General features: G+C 45.4%; 3 protein-coding genes across 3 annotated transcripts; all 3 read right to left on the reverse strand.

Annotated features, from left to right (window-relative positions):
* Positions 1 to 166: 166 nt before the first annotated feature.
* On the reverse strand, positions 167 to 1,726 carry AK88_00356 (uncharacterized protein; the record flags this gene model as incomplete). The annotated part of the gene is made up of 1 exon (XM_012478007.1): positions 167 to 1,726. The coding sequence occupies one exon, from the start codon at positions 1,724 to 1,726 to the stop codon at positions 167 to 169; it is 1,560 nt and encodes a 519-aa protein (XP_012333430.1).
* Positions 1,727 to 4,971: 3,245 nt separating this feature from the next.
* Positions 4,972 to 9,628, reverse strand: AK88_00357 (uncharacterized protein; the record flags this gene model as incomplete). The annotated part of the gene is made up of 2 exons (XM_012478008.1): positions 4,972 to 5,312; positions 5,488 to 9,628. 2 exons carry the CDS (start codon positions 9,626 to 9,628, stop codon positions 4,972 to 4,974), a joined length of 4,482 nt encoding a protein of 1,493 aa, XP_012333431.1.
* Positions 9,629 to 9,632: 4 nt separating this feature from the next.
* Positions 9,633 to 17,222, reverse strand: AK88_00358 (uncharacterized protein; the record flags this gene model as incomplete). The annotated part of the gene is made up of 1 exon (XM_012478009.1): positions 9,633 to 17,222. The coding sequence occupies one exon, from the start codon at positions 17,220 to 17,222 to the stop codon at positions 9,633 to 9,635; it is 7,590 nt and encodes a 2,529-aa protein (XP_012333432.1).
* Between the last annotated feature and the right edge of the window lie 1,794 nt (positions 17,223 to 19,016).

The following is a 19,016-nucleotide window of genomic DNA, read 5'->3' on the forward strand; positions in this document are numbered from 1 at the left end:
TTTTTTTTTTTTTTTTTTTTTTTTTTTCTCCTTCCCCCCGTTTGTACCTACACACGTGTGTATGCAGATATAGGTGTGCCAAAATGGCGACTTGGTGAAAGGCGCGTCTTCTCAGTCTGCCTCTCACACATCTGCTGCTGCGATGGTGTGACGCTGCGCGCCGCGCTCACTTCTTCTGTATGAACTCATTTTTGATCTCGTCGGCCGTGAACAAGTGTGTGTTGTAAATCCGTTTCATTTTCTTAACGACGGGCGCGAACTTGTCCTCCTTGTTTTTCCTCTTGGGGGCATTGTCATGCACGAAAACTTTGTTGGTGGACTTCAATTTGTATTCTTTTAAAATGTCGTCAAGGTTGGGCAGCGTAATTTCGTCCCAGAGGTTTTTAATATCGTTGGTGATGGAGTAGCGCTGCTGTTCTATGTGTTCATAAGAAAGAGGGAAGAAGATATATCCCTTTAAATTGTAAAAGCAGTTATCACATTTATTTTTTGCATAGATATCACAAAAGGATGGCAAATGTTTGCACTTTAATTTTCCTCTCAAATGGCTGTTATTCGATCGTATACAACGAACTTTTTTTTCATAAAGCAAAGTGTTAATCCATTTGTAAATGTTTTTATTGGTATTAATTAAATCGTCATTAATTTCGTATCCGTACAGAAACCCATGTTTGTTTATTTTGTTTAACAAGGAAGTGACGCTTGTTATATCTACATAGGGATTCACGTAGCAAATTCTTTTTTCATTTAAATCAACTTTTATTTGCTTTGATGAAGCCAAGTAGCTTAGCAAAGCATGGTTACTTATGTCTACCCCTTTGAACCCTAAATTTATTAACATGTTTTCTATGTGGAAAAATGATATGCCTTTGTTTGCCACTCCTGGGTTGTTCGTAATATGGTTAGTATAGTGCGACTTTAATATTGTTAGGACTTTATGGTAGAGGAACGAAAAGGGGATTAACTCATTTTTGTAGTATATTTTTAGGTTACTTTTGAAGAGGGACTTGTTTCCGTGGCGTAGTTGCACCCCTCCACCGCTTGGCGCGTTTACCGCAACGCCGCTTCCACCGCTACTCACGTACTCGCTAACATTTGCTGTGCCGTTGAGGTTTTCACAATTGGTGCCCGCGTCGTTCATGTTCAGGCTGCCGTTCATGTTCAGACTGCCATTCAGGTTGGTGCTGTCGCTGAGGCTTAAGCTTTCGTTAAAGTTTACATTGTCGTGTAGGTTTAGACTTTCGTTGAAGGTTGTGTTTTCGTGGGGATTGGTGTTCGAGCTGTAGTACTTGTTGTCGTTGCTAGCGTTGTTCGGGGTGCTCGCCTTTCCGGGGGAGGTGACATTACCGCCGATGTGCTTCGCATGACTAACGCTACTGCTGCTACTGTTGTCTTTTGTTACAGAATTGTTCGAGTTTGGGTGATTTACTCGATTGGTGGTCATCCCGCTTTTTTGCATAATGCCCTTTGACCCCGCGAGGTTTATTTTTATATTTTTGGACACACCCTTTACGGGTCCTTTTTCCAAAGGGCTTCTCTTAGCCACCCCACTTATGCTGTTGCTTGGCATGTTGGCACTACTCACATGGGGGCTGTTGCTCCCATTTATGTGATTGCTCCTGGCACTCTGGTCATTTTTTCTAATGCTTACGCTGATGAGGTTCTTTTTCTCCCCGCTGTTTAACTTAAATTTCATTTTTTCCTTTTTCCTTTCTGTGTCTTGCATTTTACACTAATGCAGGTGTCACGAAAGTGATAGAAGGGGGTATGGCAGAGGAGGACCCCGGTGGGGGGACAGACCGGGGAAACAGGCTTCACGGGGAAGGCTTCGCAGGGCTGCGAGTCGCTCGTTTGGGTGCCCTTACACATACATGCGTGTTATCGTGTTATCGTGTGATGGAGTGATCGTGCGCTTGTGCAATTGTGCGATTGTGAAATGGTACTGGCGTACTAGGGCAGACCCACGGTGAGTACACACATTAGCTCCTTCCGCGCAGCTGCATCGCAGCGATGACCTGAATTCCCCGCACGATCGAGACGGGGGCACTCTTTAGCTGTATATCACGGGGAAGACCTTGTATCATGAATCGAGACACAGGTATGGACAGCTGTCCTAAGTGTTTAATGAGCGCTGATCACTTGGGCTTGGCACATATATATTATGTGTACATAGCACAGGTGTTATCAACAAGCACACCTCCTGAAAGGGACGTACATTTGCTCGTTCCATGAAGCCGATTGAGGTGCGATACCTATGGGCCAGCTTCGCGGGGGTCACAGTTGCAGAGTTGGCGTTGCTTCCAAATTGGTGAGGCTTCCAACGTGGCGCGGCTTCCCAACTCGACACGAATGGCGAACTCAAGAGCAGGCGAGATTTCCTTCCACTTTAAATCGTGACATGGTTGTGTAAAGGCAAATTTTCTCGAAGAGCTCTTCTTATTAATAGCCACAGGAATGAGTGATGACTTCGAAAAGCGTAAGGGGTAGGTAAAGTACAACAGTGTGTATCCGAATTATTTTACACGTGGGGGGGGGGGTTAATATACATTTCGAGTGTGTGGGTGTAGGGTTCATGGGGTGGTGTGGTGGGAGGGGGTTTTCCCTGCACACGTTCGAGTATGTATATGCTATTGTGCGACAGTTTAGGGGAAATTAAATTAAATTTTTTTTTTTTTTTTTTTTTTTTTTGTATAAATGAAAAAGGTTTATGATGCACACGGATTGGCTTTTCTTGAAAAAGGGAGACGGGGGGGAAAAAGCGGAGGGAAATAGAGGCAGGAAAAATAGCCACAGGAAAGTGACCTGCCTTTTGTGTAAAAACAGAAAAAATAAAATATAAATTTTTGTTTTTATTATTTTTTTTTTGTGAAAAAATTGTGACAATTAAAGCGAAGAGAGTTGTACAGGGGGAAATTCGTTTTTTTTTTTTTTTTTTTTCGTTTCGTCGCTCAATCACTTGGCCGTTCCGTTTGACTTTTCTTTCTCCCTTTGTTCAAAATGTTCCAACTCACCAAAGTGTTTACAAATTGGGTAGGGAAACAAAAATATTTAAAATGGTAAAATGGGGACCAGCGGTACAGGTAAGATCCTCTCGCACAACCGCAGGACATTACTGTTTGGTGATTTGCTCGGAAACAACTTGCGATAAGGTTAAGCGGGGAGGATGGTTCAAATGGTTGGCCCTTTTTTTCTTTTTTTTTTTTTTTTTTCCTTCAAATGAGTAAAAAAAAAGGGAGGATTCCTTTTTTTGGTGAAATTACATACAAATATTATAGTAATTACAAAAAAAAAAAAAAAAAAAAATTAATTAGCTACAAATGGATGACGTTTGGGGAGTTGTAGATGAAGTAAAAAAAACAAAGCCGTGGAGAAAAAAAAAAAATAAATAAAAAAGAAAAGAAAAAAAAAGCAGAGCTAAGGCGTAGCATATAGCGCAGCACAGTCTGAGGGGGAAAGGCAGAATAACGAGGCTTTAAACTAAAAAGTTGAGGATCAAATATTGTACATGGTTAAAAATTCGGGGGTTGGCTCGGTGGGCATATACATGAAGTTGTATGCATATAACAATTATATTTTTTTACGTACTGGAGAGCGCTTGGGCGGTACAAGCGCAATGGTGTTTTTGTGCCTCCTTGCCCTGCATCAGCTGCGGTCACCCAACTTTTGGTAAACAACGCTCCTGGTGACATGTACAATACAAAAAAAAACACAACGCCAAATGTAACCCACGCTGCTGGGCGGAAGATCGAAACGAAATGAAAGTTTTTCTCTCTTTCCGGATTGAAGTTAAGGCATATTTGGCAATCCGGTCAAGTGCAGCATATTAGTAAGTTATATTATTTATATATATGTAAATGGTGGGTGCCGGGTCCACGAGCAAGTGGCATTTATATGTATTCACTAGTCAGGGCTCTACCGATGGGTCCAATACATTGCCTCATAACGTGGGGCGGGAGAGATTATTGAAATGAGCGCGCGACGGTGCCACAGGGATATATATATATATATAACTGCCACGCTGCGATCGTGTGGAACGAACGGAATGGCAACGGTCACCTTGTTCCTTGCTGCCCATCCATGCGCGGCCACGCAAAAGTAACGGGAAAATGTAGGCAGCCAATTGGGGGGAGAGAAAAGGAAAAGAACATAAAAGAGGAATAAGAAAAACAGAAAAGAAGGTAGGAACTAAACGTTCGCTTCCTCCCAATAATACATATATGTATACATATGTAATGCGCAGGGGCGTAGCAAAAATAAAAATACGTACACAAAATTCTCGCTTTAAAAAAGAAAGGCCATTTTTTTTTTTTTTACGAATGAACGGAACGCTGCTTAAACATGGGAAGAGTTGCGCCAAAAAAAAAAAAAAAAAAAAAAAAAAAAAAAAAAAAAAAAAACACGCAAGTAGGCAAATGGGCAAAACGCACAAATTGGAAAGGACGGCATCGTCAGTTTGGTCTCTCCCCCTGTCCTTTCTTAAAAAGGTTTAAAAAGGATTTAAAAAGATTTAAAAAAGCTCACAGAAAAGTGTGAAAGTGCAAGCGCATCGGCCCGCCAACTGCTTTATTGGCCAACCCACGCATGTGCCCATTTGTGTGCACACTGAGCCATGGAGGAAAAGCATACAGCTATGTATGTTTGGCAGACATATGTCCACGCCGCCCAGTGTCACGAACGCAGAGGGGAAAAGAAAACCCAAAAAAAGGACAAAATTGAAAAACAACTTGGGATGACGGATGTATGTGCTATGAAGTTACAAAAGTTGTGCAGGAAAAAACTGCATCGTGAAAAATGCCCTCCCTTGCTGCCCCATCAAGGAAAAAAAAAAAAAAAAAAAAAAATGCGACGTACGCCAACGTATTGACGCAAAAGTACAAAGTTAAAATGACGTAAAAAAAAAAGGAAGCGTGCGTGTGTGTTGGGTTCATTACCAAATGTGTGCCCTTCTTTGGCATTTCTTTTTTGCTGCGCCTAAGTTGGCTGCCAGTTGCCGCCGACCCGCACCACTTTGTTTTTCTTCATCATCATATTTAAAATTGCCAGCACACTGGGCTGAGACAAATTGCTCATTCCTTTTTCCGTTAGGATTCTATTCAAGCTACTCACAATAAGAAATAAAGGAGTGGAAGTGTTCCTCCCGGGCTCTGCCTTCATTTTGTTCATACGATCGGTCGTTATTTTTAATATATGGTTTTGGTAGAATTCGTAAGGCTCTTCCAAGTTGAGGTTGTCAAATGTCTTCCTTTTTTTAATTTCCTTTTCCTCATCGTTGTCCGTCACCACGTCGTCCAGGAAGAAATCCACCGGCTCGTCTGGCGGGGGGGGGAAGTGGTGAAGTGGCGACATGAAGCGACGCAACGGGCATGACACGTCGTGCAAGCGTATCAGTCGACATGCATATGAGCCGACACACGGATGGAGCGACTCCCCATCATGCGCATATTAGCATGGTCATGGCCACGCGCACTTGAACATGCAGGTCATTACTCATACTACTACTACAGTTAAAGCTACTGCCTGCTGGGTTGGTTGCCTCTCCCTGCTTGACTCCTGAATGGTCCTTAACTGTTCCATCGCTACTGCCTTTGCTCTCACTCAGATAGGACACTAAGTTATTTGCTACTCGTTTTTCTTTTGCATATTTGTTGCCTCGCTTTCCTCTCGTTCTTTTTTTTTTATCATCGGGGTGATTCATGTCGGGTGCCTTTTCCTGGCCTCCCTTGCACGTCCTGCCACGATTGCCACTGCGCGCACCAGCGCGTCTACGGCGACCGGTGGAAGACTCGGCACCTGGCCCCTGCACCGTGGAGCCGCCCCCTCTGCTGCTCTCCTTCTTCACCCCGCTGCTGGTGGTGGTTGCGGCGCAGGTATCGTTCGCGATGAAGGCAGCAGCACTCTCCCTCTTCGCAATCTCTTCATTCGGGCCACAGGTGCCTAATGCATTGTTCATACATGAAGCCATACTACTAGTCTCTAATTTCACTACACTACTGCTAACTGGGCGAGTGTCTTTTTCTTTTTTAATCTGTCCATTGCTGGTCGCTTCCCCCGCGACTGGCTCTCGCGATGCTGTGGTGGCTCCTTCGGTTTTTATTTTCACGACGGGAGGTGATGGCGTTGGTAAGGGCGCTGATGGTGGTGACGACGCCGATGTGGGTGGTAACGCCGATGGTGGTGATGACACCGATGGTGGTGATGACGCCGATTGTGGCTGGGGCGATTCCTGAGGGGCGGCAGCCTCCCCCCTTGCGCTTTTGCCCCTGGCGCACTTCTGCTTCTTCGCCAATTGAAGCTTACCCTCGTCGCTGTTCTGGGCGGACAAGTCGCTGGGTGCAATTGGAAGCTTCCTTCTCCTGTCGGTCTTCGGGGTGGGGTCAGGAGTGTTCGCTCGCTGCCGACTCGATCTCTGTCTCGTGAGCTGTTCCGACCGTTGCCTTGCTGCAGGACGCGTTGTTCCTCCTTGTCTTCGAGGCAAGCGCACTTGAGGTTGTGGCTCTTTGTCATTTTCCAGCTGTTCCCCTTGTGCTGTGCGCATCTCACCCGTGTCACGCAGCTGGAGGAGAGGACTACATCCCCCTGCCACGCCTCCCTCGGGCACCTTTTCCCACGATTCTACTTCCTCCTCTTTTACTCTCCTCTCACACACATCCGTGTCCCCCACAGCATCCAACTCCGATGTCGTGTAAACAATGAATTGAGTGGTTTTGTTATTCCTCTTATTCATAACTTTGAATGTGTTTCTTTGTAGAAGTTTCCTCCGAGCTAGCTTTTTTAATGTCTCCCGCACGAACCGATCTGGCAAATTCGTCTTTTTAATTAAATACTCTTCTGTAAAAAAAAGTTTCACATCTACATCATCCAACATTTTTTTGCTTCTAAACTTTTTTATTTCATTTTCCTGGTACTCTTTGAGGAAATTTAAATTATAATAAACGTTCTCTGTTGAAATATTTTTCCTGGTCACAGGTTCCACTAGTTGTGCATTTTGTAAATCCCTCCTTAGGTCAGCAGCATGTGTGTTGCCATCCATGTGCTTTGTCTTTACATCGACCATGTCGCATATTTTATTTTGACCTTCTTTTTGAGTATCTCCCTTGGGGGGTGATAAGGTGGTTGCTGCTTGTGCTGCGCGGAGGATACTCTCACTTCCTGTTCCATTTGTCCTCTTTTTAATGTGAGATTGTTCTAACTCGAGCAAGGCATCCCCCTCGGCTGACTCATTCACACAATGCTTGTCGTCCGTCTGTGTTATGGACTCTCCTCTTCCTTGGTGGGCGTCTCTTTGGTGGGCGTCTCTTTGGTGGGCGTCTCTTTGGTGGGCGTCTCTTTGGTGGGCGTCTCTTTGGTGGGCGTCTCTTTGGTGGGAGTCTCTTTGGCGGACGTCTATTTGCTGGACGTCGCTTTGCAGACGATAGGTTTCCATCAGTGACGACGCCTTCGTTCTCGCTTCTTCCTTACTGGGTACTCGTTCACGGAGTGTCGTTACTGCCCCTCGTGGAGCAGCCACCCGGGAACTCTTCCTACCCTTGCAAGTGGAAACCTCCTCCGACTTTTTAACCAAATGAAAATCATACAGCACAATGCGCTCGTTAACAATAATGTGTATCGTTTTACTCTCCCTGGACTTGTAAGTAGAAGAAATGAATATAAAGTCAAAATTATACATACCCTTACTTGTATCGAATTGCTCCGATTGTAAATTCTCCTTATACAGATCCATGGTCCTCATCTCAAGGGTGTTTAAGAACAAGTACACTAACCCTTCTGTTAAACTCAAAGTGAATAAATGATCGTCCACGGTCAAATCGAGGGAACACAAATTAAAAAGGAAGACTAGCTGTTTGTCTGTGTTTTTTTTTTGGTATATTTTATTAATGGTGTGAAAGTAGGCAGATAAAGTGTCTGGCATTAGTTTCTTCATGAGGGGGTCTTCCTCCTTCATGTCTTCGAACTTCCAGTACTCCACGTTGACCACCGTCATGGAGAGCTGCACGCCGCCGGCCCCCAGGAAGCACTCCCTCACGAGGGCGTGGTAGCTCGCGTTGTCCGGGGCGAAGCACTGGCTGGAGGTGAAGTGGTTGGCTCCCCTTACCGCCCCCTTGGCAGGCAACACTTGGTACTCCACGTCGGCTACGCTTCCGTCTCCGGCTACGCCTTCGTCTGCGCCTCCGCCTCCGCCGCTGCTCGCCAAGACGTACCTGTTCACGTAGGGCAGATTCAACAAGTAGTTTTCAAACATGTCGCTAATCATATTTTCCATTCGTGTGAAAATGGAGAAACTAAAATAGCCTTTTAAATACTCCAGGATGAATAAGTGCCTTTTAAAAATGTGAATTTCCTTGGGCTCCTTCGGAACTCTGTCTTCCTCCCCCTCATCTGTGCTTAGTTCATTTTCCGCATAAAAAAAATTCTGCTCAAATTGTTTGCATTGGTGATCCTTCTTCTCCGTGATATCGTTTTCACAGTTGTGTGGTTCATTTGTGATTTTTTTTTTTTTTTTTTTTTTCTCATCTGATGATCCTTTGGAAGTTTTTCTAACAACCTCGTTGGAGGATTGTTTGCTTCGCTTGTCTACTACACTTCTAATTTTGTTCCCCACCTCATGGGGTACTTTTTCCCTGGTCAGCTCTTCCGGGGCGACCTCTTCCGTGGCGACCTCTTCCGTGGCGACGTCTTCCGGGACGACCTCTTCCGTGGCGACGTCTTCCGGGACGACCTCTTCCTTCATGCGCATATGAGAAATGTCTGCCAAGTGCATGCGAGCCGCGTCCATGTGTTGTGCGCCCATAACACAACTCGATACCATGTTAGCTTCTTTCCCCCCCCTGCGGTTAAAAAACTTCACGTAGGCGTGGGGGCCCACGCGCGCGCCCTGAACGGCCCTCGCGCTGTCGTGGCAACCGAACTTGTTGAAGAACAAGTAGTGGTAGTAAAAGGGGTCATGGATGAGGTGCTGCTCCGAGTGTTTTTTCTCACCGTATTTTGTACGAACATATTTTTCAAAGTAGTATGTGTTCAGGTAGAAGTAGGAGTTCACATACGTGTCGCAAATGTGTTGATAATACTTAAATAAGAATACGTCGAGTCCCCCTACGATGCTAATATACAAAGGCATAAACCGAATGTCTATTTTTTTTTTTTGTTTCTTCTTTTCCTTCTCCTTGTACTTTTTTATTTTAATTCTCTTCTCTTCGTTGAATTCATGGTAGGGTTTATACTTAATAAAACAAAAAGAGCTATCATGCTCGAAGGTCAACAAACGACGCACTTGCTTGCTGTCCACAGCATACGTCGGTTTTGTTTCGTCCATTCCTTCCTCCAGTGGGTAGCTCTTTATCTCTTCCATGGACTGAAAACAACTTCTATCACTCTTCTCCCCTTTTATTATTTTAAAATCTGCTGCGCTTAGTAGGCTCAGATATTTTTCGCCACCTCTACTAGTGAGCTCATCCATGTTGAAGCATATCTTTTGTGTATCCTCGTCACTTGAATCCTCCTCCTGTGAATTTGAACAGGAAGAGGATGTGCAGCTAAGGGGGGGAAGGATGCCACCTTCGCTGGTATTGCTTTTCATCATGTTGATATTTTCCTCTTCCTTGTTCCAATCATAGTTTAGAAAATTCCTCATTTTATTAAAAGTGCTCCCTTTTTTTTTTTTTTTTTTTTTTTTGTTTTTGTCCCTTCCATCTTTTCTCCCCATATTGAAGACACAAATTGTTAACGTACTGGAGGCATTCACTTGAGCTGTAGCTCTCTAGGGATTCTTTTCTTCGTGGGTTCTCTTCACTCTGCGTGAAGTCTCGTGCACCCTTAGTGATACCCTTCTTCGTCGCGATGGAAACTTCTTCATTCGTGCACAAGGATGTGGAGAAGCTTTTCGTTTCGTCCCATAGGCCGTCATTCCACAGCTGCTCAGATAAAATGTCTGCGCTAAGTTGTTCTCCCCTTTTCTTTCCCTTCCTGGTGGAGTGATCCCTTATGCTGATTCCTCCTCCATCCTCTTCCTCACCCTGTACTTCATCTCTCCTGTGAGAAGTTACTAACGAGGAACTTCCACAGGACAATACGTTGGGCCCCTTCCCCTTGTCTCTACCTGCCACAGAGTCATTCTCCACAGACCCCTTAGACGCTTTCAATGAAGATGTCTTTTTTTCTGAATCAGGGAAAAAGTAATTCGCCTTCTCTCTCTCGTAGGCCAGGTAGTTCCTACTCTCCACACGCTTCACTCGGAAGATGCTTCGCTTGGTCGAGTCGCAGCTGTCACTTGAATAAATGCTCCTCCCCATTCGAAAGGTTTTCTTAAATATTTCTTCGTTGACACTGGAGAATTTCATTTTTTTTTTCGAATTGCGTTGATGGGTTTGGTGTTGTCTCGGGGGCAGGCGGCACGCGCTGGGTGGTTCCGCGGTGGGTCCGTCTTCCATCTGCTCATCTTTAAACCGGGGGATGAGCCCCAGGAGGGGGGCGGGCTCCTCGTCCGGCAGCACGCTCCGTTGCTGAGCTGGGTGGTGCCACGGCTGGTTACGGAACAGCTGTCGCTTTTGTCGTTGATGCCCCCCCGCGGGGAGGGATCGTAGGATGTGGCTCAAGATATGAAAAGTTATTTTCTTTCCATTGAAGTAGCTGTCCAGGTGTCTCCTGAGAAACCTCCTGTTCTCCTCCTTCGTATCTTCATATATAAAAAGGAACAGTCTGTTAAAAATGGACTCATAAAAATCAGCAGATTTTTCCACGTACATTTGAAGAAACTTGAAAATGCTTTTCATTTTTTCCTTCCGTGTCATTTTAATCATTTTCGTGATTTTTACAAAATTGAAAATAAAAGATACTACTCGTTCGGCATCCACTGTGGGGGGGACGACACAAGGTAACTGTTTCTCGTTTGTCTTTCCCTCAGGCAATGTGTGCGCCGCCCCGCCGAACAACGCCTCCATGAGCAGGTAGTACACCTTTTTGAATATGACCAAGTCAGGTACTTTTTTTTCTTTCGTGTCCAAATCGAGGAGGTAGTTCAAATGGTAAATGAACTTGATGTCCTCCAGTCCACTTTTGCATTGCTTAAAATTTTGTAGCGCCTCGAGGAGACAGTGCTTCTTCATGTTTAGGGTTTCTTTTAGGTAACCCGTGAGGATGGTTAGGGCGAGACGAATTCGTTCCACTAGGGAGGGGGAGGTCGTGCTTTTCCCCTCGATCAACTCAAAATTTGAGGTCCATCCCACATGCATGTCACCCCATGTGACCACGTCGGCGAAGTTTGCTCTTGTTAGAAATGGGGGGGAGTCTTCACATGTGATGTTGTCCTCCACGCTGTGCACGCTGACGTTCGTGTGTCTGAAGAGTAGGGTTCGCTCCTCCCCCGCTGCTTCTTCCTTCTGCGCCGCTTCCTTCTCCACCGTTCGCTCCTCCTCTGGTGCACCCCCCCCATCAGTGACGAAGAGGTACTGCTTCTTCCCCTTGTACTCGTGCACACACTTTGCGTTATTGAGGAAGGAAAAGTTGAAGTCGCGATAGTTGCTCATGAGGGAGACGAGTCTACCCCCCGGCACCACGCCCATCGTTGTCTCCCCCTTGGGACGCACGTATATGTGTTCCACCTGAGAACCCATCTCATTCTGCCTTTCCCTCCACAGCAACCACAAGTAAGTACTCCTTCGGCTGTACCTATTGTGCATGTACACGTAGCTCTTCTTGTTGTTCTTCTTCTTCCCCCCCTTGATGTGGCCTTTGCATGAACTTTCTTCACCACGTTTTTTCTTCTGTTTTTTAAATAAAGGTCCATTAAAGTTGTTGAAAATGTTAAAGTCACCATGGTGGGTAAGGTTTATGTAGTTGTTGTCCCTCACCCCCAGGAGGATATCTAGGAAGGAGGTAAAGAAAAGGAGGAAGCAAGTTACGACATTAGCCAAGTGATGTGTATTATTAGATTGTAAAAATTTCTTCTGAATCGTTTGTAACATTTCTTCATATAATTTTTTAATAGCTTCTGTGAGCACGTGCTCCAATTTGAGGTTTCTAAATATATCCCCGATGACAGACAGGTGCATGTACTTCAGGGGGATGTTGTTCGAAATGTCCACGCTGCTTAAATGTCTCATCAGTTCCTTCCTCTTCCTTCTTCTGAATAATTTTTTGGTGAGTTCCTTTGACCCTTCCACGTGCGTAGCGCTTCTGTCCCCGTTGCGGACATCCACATGTGGGGAGATGCCGTCCACGTGTGTAGCGCTTTTGGCCCCGTTGCGCAAACCCACATGATATGGGGAGACCCCCTCCTCGAGGTCCTTCCTTACGCACACAAGCGGGTAGCCATAAACGAAGTTCAAGATGGAGTTCCTGAAAGAGTACTCTCTCCCCGGATTGATAAAATGAAAAAATTTAAAATTGTTATTCAACTGGGTAATTTCGTAGTCCAGGGGGGGGTCGCACGCAGCGCACGAATCGGACGAATCGGCCAAAGGCGGCCAACTGGCCAAAGCAGACGGACGAGACGGACGAAACGAACCGGTGGCGCCCCCCCAATCGAAGGTGTTACAAATGTAAGGGAAGACGTACTTATTATCGTCCACAAAATGGATGGAGTATTTTTTTATTTCTTTTCTGACCACATGGTTATGACCCCCATTCATATTTGCATTGAGGAAGACCTCATCACAGTTTAGTTTCCTCTTCCTGTTAATCTTCTTCCTCTTCTCCATCGTTATGAAGATCCTCAAGTTTCCATATTCTTCTAAATTGCTTTCATGAATAATTTCGTACAAAGAGGATAAATGGGATAAGAGTAGATGATGATCCTCCTCCTTATGTGTGTCTTTTGCTGCATATATTTTTCCTTTATTTTGAGGTGGGCAAAATTCTTTTTTTTTTTTTTTTAAAATTTTTTGCAAGACACAATTCACATTCGTATCATCCTTACCACAGCTAGCCATATTATACAAACAAGACGTATACACATCCATGGCGTTGTCATTTACTCGAGTAACCTTCCCTCCTGTGTGGTCCATTTTGTAACCCTGAATTATGTGCTTCAAAAATGAAGTAACATGATGAGGGATATTCATATAGTCTAAACCGAATTGTGACAAGAATTTTTTTCTTTTTTTTTGTTTGAGGAAGCATTTCTCAAGTTCGTACTCGGAGGCATATTTCTGTGAGAAGGAACTGCCGTTTCCTGTTGATTCACCTTTCTTCATCTCCTTCCCCTGGCAGTACTCTCCATACTTAAAAACAAAACTGAGCAGGAGCTTATAAATGAACAACTCGTTGTTACTCCTTTGCGTTTTCATAAGTGCATGCAACAAATGGAAGGCCTTTTTCACGCTGCCTATTTTGACCAGCACCTCATCCTGGACACAGCCGATACTTTTGCTCATGAATTGTATTATGTCGTTTTTTGCAAAATATTTTAGCTTGTTCAGGAGCAGGTAGTTTTCGTACTCTCTGGTGTGCTTCCTCTGAGTGAAGCGATTGGCCTGTGTGAAGCGCGTCGCCTGAGCGAAGCGAGTGGCCTGATGGGACGCTCCCCCATTGTTGAAATTATCAACGCTGGACAGCGAGAACCACTCGCACAGGAGGTCCTCCTTCTTCTCTCCCCCCCCTTCGTCGCCACAACCCAAGCCAAGGTTAGCATTCAACACACAGAAAAAGTACTCGAACAAAAGAATCACGTCTGCAAAAAATTTTTTCACGTAGGCACATAGGTACTCCTTCAAAATGGACACGTCATATGACAGGTAGTTTATCCTGTGCCTCTTCTCTTTGTAATAATTCTTAACGTTGTAGAAGCGGCTCTGCATTTTTTCCTTCCTATCGAGCAGGTGCTTGTCTAAGGTGCACTCACATTTTGTGCAACGTCTTTCGTGGCCTCTTCCGTGGCTACCTGTCCCCTTCTGCGCGGGGCGCCGTTGGGGCCTCTTACCACTCCGGGATGGACGAAGCCTCGCCATTTTCTCACGCACAGGATGGGTACCATTGCACGCGTCGCTGCATACTTCGTCGCCCACCGCTTCCATCGCTTCCACTGATTCATCTGCCGATTCTCCCCCTTCCGTCGCGTTACCTCCTTCCTCCACGTTGCCTCTATCCTGCCGACTCAGCCAGACAGAGTCCCCGTCTTCCCCCCGCAGCGCCCCTAACCTCTGCTGCATCACGAGCTCCACGTTCCTCTGCTCCCAACTCTCCGCTGGCGCGCAACGGCAAATGTTTGCGTAGAACAAATTCAGTTGCTCGTTCACCCCCTGTATCATGCCAAACAAGTTGCTCCTAATCTCTTCGTCCTGCCTTTTAATAATGCCTAATACCTCCACAACGATATTGTAGTACTTGTCTCGTGTTACCACTTCTCCCCTTTCGTCGCGACCACATCGCTCCCTAGCCTTCTGCACAACCTTTTTGTAGAGTGCGTTTTTGCTCCTCACCAGGGCTCGCACCTTGCGTCTTATTCGCTCTACGTTTAGCGATTTCACCAAGTTGCTTTTGTACAAGGAGAGGATGAAGAGGTGTTCTTCCCCTTGACGTGGTGCATCATCAGGTTGACACCCACTGGAGAATTTTCTATCGCGACAAGTTCCCCCACTTCGGCTCTTACATTTTCTACTCCGCTCACTTTTCTTCCTAGCTGTACTTTTTTTACTTGTCTTGCCCTTTGTTTTTGAGCCCGCGGCAGGCCCCGCCCCCATCTGCCGCGCCAACCTGAAGTAGGCGTACAGACGAAGTCTGAGCGCTCGCAGGTGTCTCACCCGTCTGGCCCTCCTTAGCCTCGTTCCGTTCACTCGGGGGACAACCACGCCCTCCGCGTGGCTACCTACCGCGAGGATGTTATTCCCCCGAGAGGAAGTACCCACACTACGCAGCAAGCACGTCCTCCATTTGCCAACGGAGTCTCTCCTGTTAGAGTGACCCGGAATTCTTAGCACCTTCCTTTTACTGCGCCATTTGTGGCTCCCTCCCAAATTTACTCGCAAATCCTTCCTGGTGAAGAATTCAAAGGAGTAGAAATTCATCGAGTGAAAAAGGAAGTTTCTCCTCAACATTTTTACATGCTTCGAATTGGACGTCGTCCTTCTTCTCCTGTTTCCCCTGTTGTTATTCTGCATCGCGTGAACCTTCTGCTTGTACTTTTTATAAACCGCTAAAAGGTACTTAACGACTGGCTTCTGCAAATGAATTTTTTTCTCAATCATGTACTTGGTTAGTTTTATAACTTCTTTCATAATTTCTTTGTACTTTTCTACCCTAAGGTTATGTATAATCTCGTCTGCAAGGGAGCCAGACAGCTGGGGTCCGCTGCAGATCGGTTCACCACAGTTAGCAGTGACACCCATGGAAGGTGCCCCATGTTTACTCTTCAAAAATATTCTTAACAAGAAAAAAACGGCCGCGTCAAGTCTCCGCTGGGTAGGAGAAAGACTACAAAGAAGTTCGTTAGCGCTGGTGAGGAAAGTCTGTTTTTGGTCACAACTGCCCCAGGTGCGTCCTGCGGCGAGATTAGAACTCTGCCAGTCGGTTTGCCTACCAACGCCACCTGCCCCGCACTGACCCAAATAGCTATATAAGGAAAAAATGTGCAGGGAGTACAGGTCCAGGTCCTCATACAGAATGGCCAGAATTTCAATTGAGAAATTCAGCAAAAGGTAAAAGCGCCCTATGGACTTTAAAAATACATTGTCGTAATTACTTAAAAAAATTTGAACTTCATTCGATTCATAATTTTTAATTGTATTGTTAAACAGATCCTTCATGATGAATTCTTTGTCTGCCTTCCCCTTGTCAACTTCCCGTGTGTTACTTCCATTCACCCCTTGGATCTTCACTTTATCTGTTTCCTTTTCCACTTGGCTGTTTTTTCCTTCCTTCTTGCACTTGGTCTTTTTTACGATTTGAATGTAGTCGTATATTGGCTCAGGGTAAATGGAGATTTTGGGGGGCGCCATTTGTCTTGAAGTGGCCGTTGCCCCTTTAACCGATACCCATTTGGAGGAGGCCGCTAACCACTTGGAGGATGCTCCCCCCCCCGCGTGCCTATAGTCAAAGTTAGCTAAGGACTGCACATTTATGACGTCCCAGAATTTTTTCACTTGCACATTTTTTATGTAATCTTCAATTTTCCTTTTGACCAAATTGATCAAGTACAAATCGGTTATGTCTTCATTCCATAATTCTCCTTTTTGCCTGCACAGGTCAGGTAAAAATTGATCTTCCCTCTGATGGGTTACATAATCTGATTTATTTTTCACGAATTGTTGTTTCTTCCCCGTTGGGAAAAAGGATACCTGTTTTAATTTTTTCCATCTGTCTTCATCCAAAATGATGCTTTCCACTAACCCCTTCGCACACTCGTTCATGTCATACCTACTCCTCTGATCGAACAAAAAATTATCCTCTTCTGAATCCCTTTCTTCTCTTCCCCCCCGCACTAAGTACTCCTTCACTTTCTGTTTCTTCCTATTTTTATTATAAATGTTTATCAAGCATTTTACCCTTTCACACCAGGCGTTTAAAATTTGGGGGAGAAATTCGCTCCGATTTTTCCTTCCCCAGTTGTGTTGCTGCTGAGGCCCATGTGCACACCACCTCTTCCCCATCACCCCCCTCCTGCCGTTGCTGCTGCTTCTGCTGCTGCTTCTGCCGCTGCTCCTCCTCCTTTTGTTCTCATTCAGCAGGCACTCATCACAAACGTCACAATTTCTAAAGGGGAAGTGAAAAGGGTACACAACTTTACGAAAGCGCAAATAAAAATTGTCTATATTTTTCCCAATGCTTTTTAAATGAAAAAATAAGTTATGAATGAAGAGGTCTATTATGGGCACTACGTTTTTGCTGTTAATGCGGCTGGCAAAGTTGCTCTTCACGAATGGCAAGTTTTGGTGATCTATTCCGATGAAACTTTCAACCACGTCGTGGTTTGGTTCTTCACCCCGTGGCGGCTTTTCTTCCGCGTCCTGGTACGCGTCCTTGTACGAGTCCTTGTCCGCGTCGTTTTTCACTTTTGTCTCCCTCCATTTTGCTCCCCCCAGTTTGTTGGGGTATGCAGTGGGGCATGCAGTGGGGCATGCAGTGGGGTATACACTGGGGCACGCAGTGGGGCTGCCGTGGTTGTTTTCCCTTTCGCAGTCACTGCCTGGGTTGCCGGCGGGCCACGCCCTGTCCCTTCCCTTACACTTGGCAGTGTTGTCTATGGTGGGGCATAATCTGGTTCCCTTCCGTCCGTCATGCTTAACACCTTTCATGGGTTGCGCAGTTTGGCGAGTAAAGAGCCAAAGCCGTTGATCACGCAGAGGTTGTTCGTGACTGGCTCACGTGTGCGTGACACCCACGCATGAAACCCACGCATGCACAGGCACATACACACACGCGTTCAACGCTCAGGTGGACTCTATTCGCTGCTCACTGCATTCGCCTTGCTTGTCACTTTGCAAAAAGGCCAAGTTTCCTTGCTCCCTTTTACGTTCTCTTCCCTGTTGTGCGTTTCAGATCGGCTGTTTTTTAAGCCCCTGATATTTGGCTTTTATTTTATTTTATTTATTTATTATATTTTTTTCAATTCACCAATAGGGGAATAAAACTACAAGTTGTGTGTCCCTCTCAGTCTGCTGTGCTGCACCCCCCTCTGTGTACCCTTCAGGCACCAGTTCATATGCGCAAGGGGATGAATTTTCCCTTAATTCTCAAGCGCACGCGCACCGACAAAGCTTCGCATGTACAAATGGAGACAATTTCGCCGGGCACCACGCGCTAGAGTCGTGTGCACCAGCACCAAAAAAAAAAAAAAAAGGAAAAAAAAAAAACGTGCAAAAATATTTACAAACGAATCTGCAAATGAATGGGGTCATAAAGACTTACATAAATGTGTATCTGTGTAAAGGCGATACGGGAACACAGTGCCCGAACGGATTAGGGGCAGGGGGAAAGGGACCTTCACTGCCGGACGAACGTTTCTGGCCCAGTTCGTAATTGCCCTTTCACCCTTTTCACCAGTGCGCAAGAGTCCCAGATGATTAAAGAATGAGGCGGTCTGCGAGAAAAACCTGTTCTGGCCAGCACAAATGGGGAACCCTTGAGAGGTACGACAAATTGCTGTTAAGTGGTGTTGATTCGTGGGAAGGGCTTAACTTGGTGCGTTGGTTCATTGGAAGGGGGCATCAGTACACGATGGAGGTACACACGACAGGTGGTATACTACAGCTGCATGCGCATGTGCATGCACACCTTTTGGTTCACATAGAAAACTCTTCAGGCCTCATCGAGGGCTCTATCAAGAGGAAGCGGCATGGCCTTTGTTTGCTCGCCAAGCGTTCCGAAGAGGCGACCGCATGGAAGCACCACGCGTTGCTGGAAAGGGTGACTTGTACAGGTGTGCAAGGTCAACAAGGAGGGGGGGAAAAAAAAACTGTCAATTTTATTCACATATTTTAAAATGTCTAGCAGGAGTACCACTCCTTTGTGTATCTCCTTTTCCCTTTTAAGCATCTAACAACACAAGGGTGTAAACACGGAAGGTATCATCCGCGGGGGTCATTGTACGTTAAGCGACAAAGGGATTACAAAACTGTACGTTGTAAGAATTATATTTTATTAAAAAAAAAAAAAAATCTGCACAGAGTAGCAAGTTTAGCAAGTTCAAACTAAACAGGTGCAGCGCGAGGAACGAACATGCGATTAAGTAAACACAACTATACTACCCCAAACAAAGCGATGTAGTACACAATATTATGGTGTAGCTTAAAAATGGAGCTGACGAGTTGTATCTTTTTCTCTTGGTTCGTACAGCGTCATTTTTAAGCTGCCATTCGGTCCACAACTCTGTTCTCCTTCTGATTTCCGTTCTTGATACTTCTTTCATACAAGTGAACAGGAAAGGGACGCGAAAAGATTAACGCTGCTGACAACAAAAAAGGGATATAGGGTTACATGCTTCCGATACAAGCATTTTCCTATTTTGTCCCTTTTGCAAAAATGTAAAATATGACCATTATGGGGGGGGGGGGGGAAAAAAAAAAAAAAAAAAAAAAAAAAATGAGACA

The sequence above is a fragment of the Plasmodium fragile genome (genome assembly GCF_000956335.1).
Source record: "Plasmodium fragile strain nilgiri unplaced genomic scaffold supercont1.3, whole genome shotgun sequence".
NCBI lineage: Eukaryota > Apicomplexa > Aconoidasida > Haemosporida > Plasmodiidae > Plasmodium > Plasmodium fragile.